Raw genomic sequence first — 16,461 nt, forward strand, 5'->3', positions numbered from 1 at the left:
ATTAGGGAGCTAGGAGGGGATTTTATTAGCAGACGGCACTTGAGGCCGGTGTAACACTGACAAATCATGCGCTGTGTGGAGTCAAGATGGCAGCAGTGTTGCAGAGCATTCTGGGTTGCTGATACCATTAAGCCCTCAGCCACCAGCAGAAGGCCATCTCCTGGACCACTGCAGCAGACCACAATGCACCCTGCAATATACCAACTTGTGGCGCTCTGGTGAGGTGTAACACTACTATGCTGCAATACTGCTAAGCTGATGCACTAACAACGTCATGTTCCTGCTGAAATGCTACTGTACTGCTCTGACTACTTAATAAAGAGTGTTCATTTAGGACTGTGTGTACTTGAAACTGCCTCACTACAAGTTGGTGTTAGAAGTGGGATCAATTAAGGGTCTGTAATTAGTCAAAATAAAAGCAGTTATGCCGAGGTATCTGGTGCACCTTTAAGACCAATAGGATGGTTACAGACACACTTTTGGAAAGAGGAAGCATAGAAACCTTAAAAAGCTGGAGTGGAAGTGGTAACTGGAAACCAGTCAGTGGCAGCCATTATACCGAAAACACTGCCATGCTACTGCTGAAACACTACTGTGCTGCTGTGACTTCTTAATAAAGTGCCAGAGTGTTTAATCACGACTGTTCCAAGACTCTACTTCAAACTACCTCTCTATAGCAGTCATTATAATTATCAATGGGGACTGAGAGCTGGAATTCATTACTCCGCTCTGAAAAGCATAAATTCCATTTCTTCAGATCTGTCCTTGCGTTGTTCTATGTATTGCTTTTTCATTTTATAAAATATATGGTTTCTAATACACTTTTCATTATTTGCTGCAGGGAACCAATTTATGGTGAAAAATGACCTATACCATCAATGTAATGGTGTTCGGAGAGAACATCAATTACTAGCTTAGACGGTTGCAATAACATTCATTAGTGCAACCAATACAGCGACATTATATGTAATTTATTATTTCCTGTGCCAGAATATTACATAAGACTTGAGCATGAAGAGGCTGTTGGGGAATTCCTGCCCTTTTCTGACTGTCATCTGCGATTTCCTAAATTCACTTATTACATAACATGTATTTAGGTTACATAAATGTATATTCGCTGCTGCATTTGTAGGAATCACATATTTGTTCTAGAAAAAGTAATAAATCTATATAAATTAATAAGACCAAACAAAATTGTGCACATACGGCAAAAAAAAAATATATTACTCTCATAGCACAAGGTTCTGGCTATATTCTTTTATTCTCAGGTAATATTTCTGATTGATATGGTGATCGCTTTATCATTTTGGACTAGGCAACCATCTTTTCTGTTCTATGTAGGGCAGGCATTCCCAACCACAGTCCTCAAGGCACACCAACAGTGCAGGTTTTAGTGATATCCTGGTTGCAGCACAGATGGTTTAATCAAAATAACTGAGCTACTAATTAAGTCACCTGTGCTGAAGCCTGGATACCACTAAAACCTGCACTGTTGGTGTGCCTTGAGGACCGTGGTTGGGAATGCCTGATGTAGGGTCTGGGAAGGTCTCGATGGGTACAAAATTATAATAGAAAAATAACTTTAAAAATTGTAATAAATAATTATATGGACATAGAAAACCATTATACATATTATATAGTGTGTGCATGTGTGTCTGTGTTTGTTATAATATATATATATATATATATATATATATATATTTATTATACATACATATACGCTGTAAAGCTGAGAATGGAACGTTAAATGTATTACCGATGTTTAAAAATCATAACTTAAAATAAAAATATGAAAAATGTCAAACACTATCCTCAAAAAATATTTTTTTTCTTTACGAATACAAAAATTGGCATAATTCTTCTGTAAAAAAAATCCCCAAAGAGTCTAGAGTCTCATCACCGTTGTGCGGTGAGAATGGAGTCTCTATTGCGCAGGAGGCTGGCCTGTTTCTCCATTAGTTTACTAAACATTCCGTCTCTGTTTTGCAGCAGCTGTTCGTGTTTCCCACATTCTACTATACGGCCCTGATCCAGGACAGCGACTGCGTTGGCATTTTGGATGGTTGACAAGCGATGAGCAATTATGAGAACCGTCCGTCCTTCCATCAGTCGTTCCAAGGCTTCCTGGACGAGGTACTCATTCTCTGCATCCAAAGCGCTGTATGGGAGTGACATCCGGGTAAGTACAGTATGACGTATACCATTTTATTGATACAGTATGTTAATTTAATTAAGGGACTTTTTAATATATTTATGTTGCAAAGATTTCCTGCACTTCTTTGTGTGTTACTGGATGGTGATACATTACTAATACTTCTGTTGCTTTGTGGAGAAGAATTGTTTCCTTGCATGTGAGGTCGTTAGTAAAAAATCAGTGTTGATGGCAGATATTGACAGATGTGGAGGATTATTGTTACCAGATTAATTGGTTACCTTGTAGCTTCATCCAGAAGGAGAATTCTGGGGTCCTACAAGATAGAGAAGACAAATGTAACGTCATTTACACACAAGTCATAGAGCAGTAGCTGCAATTAAATATGTAAATTGCTGCATAATAAGGGACAACACAACATTCATTGTAAGTGCGGCATTCCGGGAGGACGATACACATACGCCCCTTGTTTTACTTATTGCCAGTTATATATACAGCATGCATATATCACACAGCGCAGTACAGAGAATATATCAGTCATTCACATCAGTCCCGGTCCCAGCGGAGCTTACACTCTACTGTATATGCCCAATCAAATGGACACACGAATATAGAAAAAGAAATTGCTCACTGTATTGTAGGGCATGAACTTATGACTAGTCATTAGTTAACGACCTGATATCTTACATAACAATAAACCCTACCCATCAAGCCCACTGTCTACGCGTCACCCTCATCTCAAAACTGTCCTTTGCTCCCCACATTCAGTCTGTACAGAAATCCTGTTACGTACATCTAACGTGGGCTATACATCAGACCAACCTTCCTCCAACCATCCAACTGACCAACCGTCCAACTAAAATGTTGCCCCACACATCTAACCAACTTTTCCAGCAGACCGGTTGACTTCTTTCCAACTTAGGCTGTCCGCCTACTTCTGCGACATCACATCACTGTACTCTGAACCCCATACAGACCCTGAACCCATCCACCCCACGCCCATATACTTAGTCATCATCTACCCCATCCACCATACACTACTCCATCCTCTACCTGTACTGCCAACCCCATTAATACCATGTACTCCATGATCTGGCACACTCAGGGCTACCGGCAGCCATCTCACCCCGATAACTGCCTCAGGACCGTTCTCCGCACCTCCTGTGGGTGCCAATTCCAGTTGCACCGCGGCCACTTCTACCCAACTACAGCAGCAGGAGCCTCCTCCTGACCCACTACACTGCCAGGACTCTCAAGGCGAAGGGGGCAATCAGAAAGGTGGCGGGGTCCGTGATTGCGTTGGGAGGCAATTGTGTGGTGCCGATCAGCAGCAGCTCTGATCCTCCTCCCTCTCCGCTAACAGGGGATCCCCGGCTTGCAGGGCAGTCATCACTATGATGAAAAGGTAGGTGGACACTGCCGGCTAGTGTCCGCCTACTTATCGTTCAGTTGGGGGGAACTTTATCCGAAAACTTGAATGATTAGTTGGGGAGAATCAAACTGGTCTGATTTTCTAGTTGAAACAACCATTTTTGGACATGTTTTTGCCATGTGGGAGCAAATAGCTGATTAGAGTTTGCTCCCACACACCGTCAGACCATCATTCCAACCAGCTGATTATTTGGCTGTGATATTGCTGTGATGTCTGGTCAATCTTAGGAAACATCAAGAATACGCCTATACCATACACAACATTCATTTATGCTCTCATTATCTCCCGGGTTTATTACTGCAATTGTCTCCTTACTGGTCTTCCCCTAAGTAGACTTTCACCCTCACTATCTATACTGAATGCAGCTGCGAGGCTGATCTTCCTCGCTAGACGTTCATCGCCTGCTGCTGCGCTCTGTCAGTGGCGCCATTGGTTACCGGTATTCTACCGTATTCAATGCAAAATACTTCACATAAGGATAATAACCAAACTGCACCATTCATCTCTTCGCTTATCTCAAAATATCTCCCCGCTCGCCCTCTCACCCACAGACATTACCTGCTCCCACTCATGGTTACAGGGCTGTACTCTGTGGAATGCCCTCCCACGCACAATACTTTATTCTGGGATCCAAACCTACAAGTGTTCCCTGCGACCTCACCTCCTCAGGCAGCTTATTAGATTCCAGAACCCCCCATATAACCTCCATAAGCTATCCTGCCCAGTTACATCCCCTCTGTGCAGTCCACACAAAACGTAGAAGGAAAACAAGAAGATCAACAAATAATCCGACATATCAAGTTTACGCACCTTAAGCAGCGCTCTGGCAATGGCGATTCTTTGTTTCTGGCCGCCTACAAGGATTTAAATAAAATAAATGCAGAAGATGTTACTGTACCTGCCCAAATATTCTCTATTGATTGTATGATAAGAAGAGAAAGGGCGTTATAACAACACTATCATCTTAGTTACTACAGTAACTATGGCGTTCCAGTCCACCGGGATTGTTACAGTACGCAGATTAGGAATGCGGTAATGTAAGAGGAAAACAAACTGAAAGCGGCTAGGTCAGTTACAGACGCTGCATCATCCTGACCAATTTCTGTACATTGCCTCCATATCACTGTGTCGCTGCACCCACTCAGTACAAAAGCTGTAACTAGGTTGATGTGGCCGGTGCCACCGCACAAAGCGCAGACGCCCTGTGGTCGGAACGTTTGGTAACATTAATGTAGCAGGTGACCAGTAAACAATATTGTTTTCTTGTTACATTGCCATCATCTTATTTAAATGAAGACGCAGGATGAATAGTTTATTGTAACCTATTATATATTACAATAAATTATTTGTCCTGTGTCTTCATTTTAATAAGATAATGGCATTTTAACAAGATGACATTGTTTAAGGGGTACTACTTATGTATCATAATGTGAATGAGGTGGCATAATGTGTATAAGGGGCACTACTGGGTGGTGTACGGTCTGTAAGGGGCATTACTACTGTGTGGCATAATGCAAAAAAAAGGGCTCTACTGTGTGGCATAAAGTGAAAAAGGGCTCTACTGTGTGGCATAATGTGTATAAGGGGCTCTACTGTGTGGCATAATGTGTATAAGGGGCATTACTATTGGGTGGCATAATGTGTATAAGGGGCTCTACTGGGTGGCATAATGTGTATAAGGGGCTCTACTGGGTGGCATAATGTGTATAAGGGGCTCTACTGGGTGGCATAATGTGTATAAGGGGCTCTACTGGGTGGCATAATGTGTATAAGGGGCTTCACTGTGTGGCATAATGTGTATAAGGGGCTCTACTGTGTGGGATAATGTATATAAGGGGCTCTACTGTGTGGCATAGAAACAGAATTTGATGGCAGATAAGAACCACTTGACCCATCTACATGTAGTCTGCTCATTTTCTAACTTTTTGGCAACCACAACACTATTTGATCCTTACTTCTTTGTAAGGCTATTCGTATGCCTATCCCAAGCATGTCACGCCATGGCGTGATTAGTTAGCGCTGTGCGTCTTTCCGTGCATATTTTTCCATTAAAAATGTGCCTTATTCACAAAACGAGGCAGACAGGATGCACAAGCAGCTTATGGCGATTAAAATGATATGCGGCGTGCCTATATTCTGTGTGCGACCGTGGCTGTATGTGCATACGAAATGCTACGGTAGTGTTTTCACTCATGTCAGGCATCTCCCGCTGCGTGGTGTATTGAGGCAAGATTTATGGAAGACGCATCTGTATGTGTTAGAGGGCATCAGGAATATGGGGCCTCAAAGACACTTTCAGCAGCGGTTGTGACGGGACATGTTTTAGCTAAAGATCACGCAGTCACCTGGGTAGAGTAAGAGCATAAAGGAAGTGGGAGAAGAGAAATCTCAGACACTAGGGGGATGACTGGATTAGGTAAAAATGATAAAATGATAGACAAAAATAAAATAAGGAGGGACCTTTACACTAATCTTGTACACTGGAAGGTCAGGGAGGAAGAAAAGGAATAAAGTGCATTACGGCAATAAGGAAAATCCAAATAAACATTAATATGGCTAAAATAAATAAATAAATAAAATAAAAAAAAGAGTAAAAGATATTATAAGTCTCAGCCATCTGCCCTGTAACAGACCAATTTCTCCATCTTCCCACTATTTGGCCTGTCCTTAAATTAAGAGCATCGTGGTCAACATTATACTCTTTGATGGTAGAAAGACCATGGTGCTTGTACTGTTCAATTACATCCTGAATTTGTCCATACAATAAATACATAAAAAAAATAAATGAATAGACATTAAGTTTCAGTCCTACTGCTGTCTCTGGACTGAAATGTATTCTTACACCATCCAGCCGATGTTGCTGTAGCCGTACCTGATAGTAGGACGCCTTTCTCCCCAACCACTGTGTTAAATCCTTTAGGAAACCCTTTGATAAAGCCAAGGGTGTTGGCGATTTCGGCCACCCGATGGATGTCCTCTTGCGTAACTGCTGATGGGTCATCTGCTCCGTAGGCGATGTTCTCAGAAATCGAGCAGGAGAACAACACCGGTTCCTGCAACAGGGACCAACATAATAAACCAAATGGCATCTACAAGATTAACCGAACTTACAGATGTATCTGAGACACAATTCAAGATCAAAGACAGAAGAATGTAAGGTTGGGTAAACATAGAACATAGAATGTGACGGCAGATAAGAACCACTTGGCCCATCTAGTCTGCCCCTCCCCCTCTTTTACCTTTTGATCACCTCAGCCCTATTTGAATAGAAGCATAGAATTTTATGGCAGAGCAGACATTGGTAGCAAGAAATCCAGTAAAACAGTGATAAGGGGGTATATTTACTAAGGTGTAGATTTTCAGAAGCAGAGATGTTTCCCATAGCAGCAAATGAGAATCTACTTAATCTAGAACATTCTAGAGGATAATAGGTAGAATCTGATTGGAATCATAGCAGGAGGGCGGGAGATAGAGTAAGTTGTTCTAAATCGTGTAATATAATTTCACAATAAAATGAAATGTACAATTCACAGTTATCACCGTAGTCTCAACGGGACAGTCCGCCAAAAAGCATCATACCAGGTAAGAAGAAAGTATGGGGTACAGTGCCACAATGATGAAAAGACATACACCAGAAAAAAATATCAATCATTTGCTAGTATTTAATAAGGAAAATTATACTGTATTAAATAACATTCTCATTCTACATTTTACTGTACTTCTAGTCATCATTGTAGCACGGTCCTCCCTATATTCTTCTAATTTAGGTACCAAGAAATGTAGACGATTAAGGGGCAGGTCATAAGTGAGGAGGTCCTCTAATCAATGCTTCGCAGGTAACAAGTTACAATGTTTAAAACTAATTTGTGCATCTTGGGAAATTTTGTAGATTAATAGATGTAATTATTTTTCACACAAATACAATAGAAAAATTGAAAGCACAAATCTGTAATATAGAATTATCTATTAATAAAGAACTGTCAACTGTCCAAAAAAAAATAAAAAAAATCGCTGTTTCAGGTATAGATAAACTAGCGTCTCTGGCCTGCAGTACCGGATTGTGGCCACTAGATGTCCTAACTGGAAACAAAAGGTGTCCCAGGGTGTAGAAAAGGGCAAAGTAGCAGGAAAATTTAGAGCAGATCAAAGTTAACGGGTAAATTGGTGTTTTAGTGAGGTGTGACGTTCCGGTGATACTGTTACTGTGTTTCGCTGCACTGCAGAATACCATTAAACACTGTATTTCTAAGTACACGTTGTGTTGAATTTATAGACGTTCGATAGAACTTGGGCCATGATGTACAACACATAATGCTGTGTGGTTTGGTGTAGTTTGGATACTGGGAACACCTAAAGCCAAATTCTGCTCATATACTATACTTTACGGACAAATGCGGAAGAGTTTTCAGTATGGTGCATAATAAAATACTCCGTTTATTTGGGAGAACCATTTCTATGTCTCACGTAACAATGAGACAAAAGACGCCGACTTCTTTGTCTATATTTAAACTTTTTTTTTTAATCTCATGGCCTTGCACAATGACACTTCTCCAAGTAATGGAAGCAACACATGACACAAGCCTATTCTGTCCGCAAACTCCATTTCTCTGTTCAATCCAGCTCCTCATATAGTCGCCTGTACAGTCAGAATATAGAGAATCTGAGCAAATACAAATTACACAGAGAGCGGAGTGTGGGACCCACAGCGGCGTCTGATCCACGCAAAAGTGGAACGCAGCGGGTCCCACACAAGGGAGACATGAGAGATGAGTAACTGACAAATGGCGGGTTGGGTTCATTACCTGGCTCACAGTTCCAATCTTTGAGCGTAGCCAGAGTGGATTCAAGTGGCGCACATCATGACCGTCTATATAGATGGATCCTGGGGGAGAAATAAGCGTATAAAGAGTGACTATTACAGAAAACTAGTATACGCTTCCTGTCATTTGTCAAACAAAGTTCTATTTACTAAGCCGTGAATTGAGATAAAGTGGACGGAGATAAAGTACCAGCCAATCAGCTCCTAACTGCCATGCCACGGGCTATTTGAAAAATGACAGTTATGAGCTGATTGGCTGGTATTTCATCTCCATCCAAGACTTAGTAAATAGACCCCACAATATGTAACATGGCAGTTAGGTTGGTACTTTATCTCTCTCCACGGCTTAGTACATCTCTCCCAAACATTACAATGGAGGTGTCAAATCTGATTGAAATGACCATGGGCAACAGCTGAAACCCTCTTCTGGAAGAAACATGGCAGCCTAACCAGATGAGGCATGAGGCACTGTAAAACAATTGCCTAAAGACCTAAAACGTAACCCGCCCGCAGTCGCTAATACAGTCACTGGCTACATCCTCAAATAATATAGCTCCGCCCAAAAAATGGCCGCCTCCGCTCTAAGTTGTTAATCGGTAAATCAACTTGTATAAATCCATAGCAAAGAAAGGATAGGTCTTGTTTCAATAAGAAAATATTTTGTTACAAAATGACAGAACTGATTATATGTCTGAAAATCTAAAAGTAATAAAAAAGACAAAACAAAAATAAAAAACTCACAAGATCAGTGAAAGTCGTAGTCCAAGTTATGGGCTTTTGATTTGCGTTATTTACTAAGCCCAAGCTATGGATGTACGTAGACCTCACAGAGAGGTAAATGAGCCTCCGATTCCCGGAGATAGTTATAAGCCACTCACCAGCATTGGGATCATAAAGTCTCAGCAGCAGCGACACTAGTGTAGATTTGCCAGAACCGCTTGGACCCACCACTGCCATCACAGACCCGGATGGGATGGAGAGGTTAAGGTCTTGGAAAATCGGAGCATCGGGCCGGCTGGGGTACATGAAAGTGACATCACGGAACTCCAGGTTGCCTTTAAACTTCTCCGGTGGGATCACCAAGCCCTCTGAAATGACCAAGACAATGGATTTAAGATAAACTGGTAAACGAGAAACGTGCGCTAAACCTGAACACAGATGTGTTACCACCAGCTTACTGTACGCGTCCTATCATCTGCGGTGGAACTGGAAGAAGGAGTCAGCCAAAGAGTTATTAATCCAAATGTAAGAACATAGAAATCGGCCACTGTCCCCCATTCACTATACCAGAAATTTGAGATCTGTATTTATACCAACAGCGCTATAGCACAATGTGGTGACATCTCCTGAGGTTTGGTATATCATAGCTGCTTGGCGCCTGTTCTGGGACACTCCCAAAAAACCTTTTGACCTACTGTCCCCCATTCCCCTGGGACGCCGGATTTCCCAGACCTTAAACTACCGACACACGTTGCAATCACTTCTAGCCTCACCAATAGATGGCTGCACAGATCTGGTCACTGAGGACCCGGCCAGAATGATGGGTTGGGATTGGTGTGCCAGCTGCCGGGATCCCGAAATGAGAAAATAAAAAAAATTATCCAAAAACACACCCAAAACTTTGTATTACATGGAACGTCACCAACGTCAGGTGACATGGAGGAGGGGCTGCCCCCGGAACTGCAGGGGCTGAATAACCAGGACACTGACCGCACTACAGGAAGTGTCCAGCCACACTGGTAATACAGTGCTCACCATTGATGGGCATTACAGGTCTTCTGTCCAGCAGCTCCCAGAGGCGGGCACCAGCACCGAACCCCTTCATCAGCTCCGCGTAGAACGAGCTCAGTCCTGCGAACAAATCGGCAAATTAGTCCCCAACTTGTTTTTTTAAACACTATTTCCAATGAGGGGGCACAGTGGTTAGTATTGCTGCAATGTTGGTCACACATGGATGTGGACGATGTTCCTGACATCGGTATGACTGCATCACGTACCTCCAATGCTGATTCCCACCCAGAAGGCATACATCAGGAAGGAGGAGAGCTCCCCGATAGTCATCTCTGACGCTCCAGTCAGCAGCCCCCCTTTATACAGCACAGCCAGCACTATCAGGTTCCCGGACAGGCCAGTCTGTAGAACAGGATAATTAGTGATAGGCAACACATTCTATATGTATCTATTCCGTAATCAAGTCCTCGCATAACGCAAGCGTTTCCACCATTTATTTTGGTGTCGGACGGGCATTCAGACCGGAGTTCTGACAGCACCCCCTTATATTATATATATATATATATATATATATATATATATATATATATATATATATATATATATATATATATATATATATATATATATATATATATATATATATATATATCAATAGCAATGAGAGCGGCACTGGGAGTCATGATGAACGAAGTGAAAAAATCAAGTGCTTTTATTGGATCTACGTTTCGGGGACGCAGCCCCTTCGTCAGGATATATTATATAGCAATGTACGGTGTTTAAATACCTGTGCAAACAGAGGTTACTCACCGCATCCAGCCGTCACGCCGCCCAGGTGCCGGATCTGACGTCACTCCCCTCACAGGAAGTGACGCGTCACCGGTCCGTCTAGCCGGCGTTCTCGGGCTGTGGGATACAAGTAACCATGACAACGTAAACATCTAACGTGATAACTCAAAAACTCGAAAATAAAGTGCAAATTAATCAAACCACATTGTCATTGTTACATGAGTGCAATCGATTTATGTCAAGACCATAATAATGGTGCTCATTGATGTAACAGTCCCTTACCCTATTAAGACCATGGTAAACTGCTGTATACTATATACATTAATAAGATGAACATCATCTAAATGAAACAAAACAAAATATGAGTGACATCTGACAAAACAGGTCACACAAAGTCATGAATATAAGTATTAGTATCTTTGTTAAAAGGAAAAGCAGGTGTTATTAGGCACCTGAGATCTTGTGTATAGGTAAATGGAGATTAGGAGTTGTCCCTTAGCCTTTGTATGTTTTGTCAGATGTCACTCATATTTTGTTTTGTTTCATTTAGATGATGTTAATTTTATTAATGTATATAGCATACAGCAGTTTACCATGGTCTTAATAGGGTAAGGGACTGTTACATCAATGAGCACCATTATTATGGTCTTGACATAAATCGATTGCACTCATGTAACAATGACAATGTGGTTTGATTAATTTGCACTTTATTTTCGAGTTTTTGAGTTATCACGTTAGATGTTTACGTTGTCATGGTTACTTGTATCCCACAGCCCGAGAACGCCGGCTAGACAGACCGGTGACGCGTCACTTCCTGTGAGGGGAGTGACGTCAGATCCGGCACCTGGGCGGCGTGACGGCTGGATGCGGTGAGTAACCTCTGTTTGCACAGGTATTTAAACACCGTACATTGCTATAGAATATATCCTGACGAAGGGGCTGCGTCCCCGAAACGTAGATCCAATAAAAGCACTTGATTTTTTCACTTCGTTCATCACGACTCCCAGTGCCGCTCTCATTGCTATTGATATAGAAGGGATTCTTCCAGGAGGTGAAGGCACGGGGGCAAGGTTTTCTCAACGCTGGGGAGCGCATGGAGTGCCGGGTCACATTGCATGATATTTATATATATATATATATATATATATATATATATATATATATATATATATACATACATACACACACATACACATACTTGCAGAACTTGCAAAAGAGCAAGATAAGGTAAGCCAGAGAAAGAGTCATATAAATACTTGCTTTCCTATATATCACCTGCAGGGGGAGCTATGGGCCACGGAGATGAGGGGGGGCCCAACAACACTGGGTCTTGGCTCCTCTGGATACCCACTCACCCATCCCGCACCCTCGTCGTCCCCCCAACCCCGCACCCTTCCAAAGTCTCCCCCATCCCCGCACCCTTCCCTTTCTCCTATCGCCCATCCCCTTCCCTCCCCCATCCCTGCACCCTTCCCTTTCTCCCCCCCCCCCCCCCCCTTCTTATCCCTGCACCCTGAATGGGGGTATGTGGGGGCAGTGTCGGATTGGGGCATAAATTGCCCACCAGGGAAATGCATTTCTAGGGGCCCATGTTTAGGGGTGTGGCCAAACCTCTGAGTCTTGGCTAAGCATTAAAGAGTGCATGGACTGCTAGTGCATGCATTATAATGTACCAGATTAATAACATAAATGCACTGTAGAGAATACACCATAGTCCTGTGCAATATAAGCTAATATATGTATAATCTATAATTCAAATGCACAGTCTGGAACCGGATTCCCTAAAGGAGGTGGGGCCCACAGGCAGTGGGGCCCACCGGTGGTTTACCCTGTGGGCCAGTCCAACCCTGTGTGGGGATGGGGTACAGATGGAACATTGGAACCCAGAGAGTAACTGTTCTGCCCCTGACTCACTTTATCAAATTGTTATGATTCAAAGAATTAATGTAGCAATACTTAGGCTGTAACAAGGGACAGTAACATTGAAATAATCCACCAGGAAAATATAGTGATCACTTAACTGACGATTTCACCTTCAAAACAATTCATATAGTAGATTTTTTTTTTTTTTAATTTAATATAGTTTAAAAAGTATTTTTTTTTTAAAATATGTATATATTATATTATGCACATCTGCAGAACGGTTCTCCTCGTCAAAAACAGGGGGTCACAGTGGGGCGGCGCGGTCGCAGGTGATCTGACCATGCCAGTTAAGTGGGTAAGTAAATAGAGAATTGAATGATATAACCACGTAACACAGGAATTCACACTTACGAGCCCAAAGAAGCCGGCCCTGGCAAAGGCCTCCTTGTTCGTCAGGTCCAGCACGTGGTCCACTTTACTGTCGTACTTCTCTATCTCCATGATCTCCTTCCCGAACGCCCGCACGGTCCTTATATTCCCGATACGTTCTTCTGCCAGCTGGGGACAGGAACAGCGGACACACAGTCTGAGCGCGTTACACGTACGCATCATAACATTCATCAAGACAGTGATATATTATGCAAAACGAGGGGAATAAAGTAATAATAATAATAATAATAATAATACTACTACAGGTTGAGTATCCCATATCCATATATTCCGAAATATGGAATATTCCAAAATACGGACTTTTTTGACTGAGAGTGAGATAGTGAAACCTTTGTTTTCTGATGGCTCAATGTACACAAACTTTGTTTAATACACAAAGTTATTATAAAATAGGATTTTGGTACTTACCAGGTAAATCCTTTTCTTTGAATCCATAGGGGGCACTGGAGTACTCTTGGGATATGGACGGCTTCCGTAGGAACTGCACTGAATATTTAAATTTAGAACACTCCACCCCTCCATATCCCCGAGTACCTCAGTGTTTTTTACTGAGCCGAACAGGAACTATAGAGAGGTTGACAATGGAGTATTACATATAACATAACGGACAATAACGAAGTTGACACATAACGTTACTGACAACTAAACAGTTGACACCCTAACCAGCACTTGATAATTTGAACCAGTCGGTGAGAGTGTGTTACCATAAGATCCTCAGAACTCACCACAACTAGGTAAAACTGCTCTGGGTGGGCGTCCAGTGCCCCCTATGGATTCAAAGAAAAGGATTTACCTGGTAAGTACCAAAATCCTATTTTCTTTTTCATCCACTAGGGGTCACTGGAGTACTCTTGGGACGTACCAAAAGCTTCCCCCGTGGGCGGGAGAGCTGTTTGGCACCTGTAACACTAGGCGGTCAAAGCTAGATGCTGATGCCGCAAACGTATCAAACTTGTAAAAGCGCACAAACGTGTGCACTGAAGACCATGTAGCCGCACGGCAAAGCTGCATCGTAGAAGCTCCCCGACCAGCTGCCCATGAAGTTCCCACAGAACGTGTGGAATCAGCGGTTACTGATGTAGGCGGCTGTAACCTAGCATGAAGGTAAGCCTGACGTATGGTCAGTTTTATCCATCTGGATAAGGTTTGTTTAGACGCTGGCCAACCCATCTTGGCAGCATCATAGAGAACAAACAACGTATCCGTCTTACGAACTGAAGATGTTCGGGATACATAAACGCGTAATGCGCGTACCACATCCAGAGTTCCAGAATGTGCTGTCAACACAGGAACTACTATTGGTTGATTGATGTGAAAAGATGACACTACCTTTGGTAAGAAAGCGGGATTCGTCCAAAGTTCCGCTCTGTCATCATGAAACACCAAATATGGTGACTTGCATGACAAGGCACCCAAATCCGAAACACGCCTTGCTGAAGCTAAGGCTAGGAGAAAAATTGTTTTCCAAGTGAGAAACTTTATATCCACTTGCTGTAAGGGTTCAAAATATGAAGACTGTAAGAAATCTAAAACCAGATTCAAGTCCCATGGCGCTGTAGGTGGAATGAATGGAGGCTGTACTCTGAGGACACCTTGGAGAAAAGTGCGTATAGACGGCAATAGAGCCAATCGTCTTTGAAAGTAAATTGACAAAGCAGATACCTGCACCTTTAGTGTAGATAAACGCAGTCCTCCATCCATCCCTGTTTGTAGAAACAACAAAAGGCGGGATAACTTGAAAGATGATGTCGGAAACTTCCGAGCTTCACACCAACCTATATAGGCACGCCATATTCTGTAATAATGAGCTGCCGTAACCGGCTTCCTAGCTCGTAACATGGTTGGTATAACCGATTCTGGAATGCCCTCTCTTCTTAAGAGGGCGGTCTCAACAGCCACCCCGTCAAACGCAGCCGCGCTAAATCAGAGTAAAGGAACGGACCCTGTTGTAACAGGTCTGGACGTAGTGGGAGCGGCCAAGGATCGTCTGCGAGTAGTCCTTGGAGATCCGAGAACCAAGCTCTCCGAGGCCAATGAGGCGCCACTAGTATGACTGTGACAGACTCTCTTTTGATCCGTTTTAGCACCAGAGGGGAGCAACGGAAACAGATACACAAGACTGTACGGCCACGCGACAGTGAGAGCATCCACCGCCACTGCCTTTGGATCTCTTGTTCTGGACACATACTGGAACGTTTGGTGATTGTGTCGAGATGCCATCAGGTCCACCTGAGGATAACCCCATCGCTGAACCAACATGTGAAACACTTCTGGATTTAATGCCCATTCGCCTGGATGAAAATCCTGATGACTGAGATAATCCGCTTCCCAGTTGTCCACTCCCGGAATGAACACGGCCGACAATATCACCTGGTGGCATTCCGCCCAATTGAGGATTCGAGCTACTTCCCGCATTGCCATGCGGCTTCTCGTTCCTCCTTGTTTGTTGATGTATGCGACCGCCGTCGCATTGTCTGACTGCACTTGGACAGGCTGAGAGCGAAGCATGTGCACTGCTTGTCGTAGCGCATTGTAAATTGCGCGGAGTTCCAGGACATTTATAGACAGCAATCTTTCGTGATCCACCCAGAGACCCTGGAGCTGACAATTTTGAATTACCGCTCCCCAACCTCTGAGACTGGCGTCCGTAGTTAGAATTATCCAATTCCAACCTCCGAACCGTCTTCCTGCGGTTAAATTGTGTTCCTTGAGCCACCAGAGCAGAGACACTCTTGCCCTTGGCGACAACCTCACCCTGTGGTGAATCTGCAGATGCGAGCCCGACCACTAGGCGAGCACATTCAGTTGAAATGGACGCGAGTGAAATCTTCCGAACTGAAGCGCTTCGAAAGCTGCCACCATTGTGCCTAAGAGGCGAATGCACAAGTGTACAGACACTGTGCGTGGCTTGAGCACTAATTGTACTAGATGGCGTAGAATTTGTACTTTCTGTTGTGGTAGGTAAATTCTTTGATTGACCGTATCGAGAATCATACCTAGGAATTGAAGGCGTTGAGACGGAATTAGATGTGATTTCTTGAAATTGACAATCCAACCGTGGTGAACCAGTACATCGTACGTTAGCAGCGCATGTTGGAGAAGCATCTGTCGAGACGGAGCTTTGATGAGCAGATCGTCTAAATACGGAACTATTGTCACTCCCAGGGATCTGAGATGAGCTATCATCACAGACATCACTTTGGTGAATACCCGAGGCGCTGACGA

General features: G+C 43.2%; 1 protein-coding gene across 2 annotated transcripts in view; it reads right to left on the bottom strand.

Annotated features, from left to right (window-relative positions):
* Nucleotides 1-956: 956 nt before the first annotated feature.
* The window catches only part of ABCB10 (ATP binding cassette subfamily B member 10), a 50,721-nt gene continuing 35,216 nt past the window's right edge, over nucleotides 957-16,461 (bottom strand). For both annotated transcript variants that reach the window (XM_063935121.1, XM_063935120.1), the window contains exons 5-13: nucleotides 13,198-13,344; nucleotides 10,401-10,536; nucleotides 10,159-10,254; nucleotides 9,282-9,491; nucleotides 8,387-8,466; nucleotides 6,457-6,637; nucleotides 4,395-4,438; nucleotides 2,434-2,468; nucleotides 957-2,158 (exon numbers count right to left, since the gene is read on the bottom strand). In XM_063935121.1, coding sequence (XP_063791191.1) covers nucleotides 1,897-2,158; nucleotides 2,434-2,468; nucleotides 4,395-4,438; nucleotides 6,457-6,637; nucleotides 8,387-8,466; nucleotides 9,282-9,491; nucleotides 10,159-10,254; nucleotides 10,401-10,536; nucleotides 13,198-13,344 — 1,191 coding nt within the window. In that variant the 3' untranslated portion in view covers nucleotides 957-1,896. The remainder of the gene's footprint in view (nucleotides 2,159-2,433; nucleotides 2,469-4,394; nucleotides 4,439-6,456; nucleotides 6,638-8,386; nucleotides 8,467-9,281; nucleotides 9,492-10,158; nucleotides 10,255-10,400; nucleotides 10,537-13,197; nucleotides 13,345-16,461) is intronic.

Source organism: Pseudophryne corroboree, chromosome 7, assembly GCF_028390025.1.
Source record: "Pseudophryne corroboree isolate aPseCor3 chromosome 7, aPseCor3.hap2, whole genome shotgun sequence".
Classification (NCBI taxonomy): Eukaryota; Metazoa; Chordata; class Amphibia; order Anura; family Myobatrachidae; genus Pseudophryne; species Pseudophryne corroboree.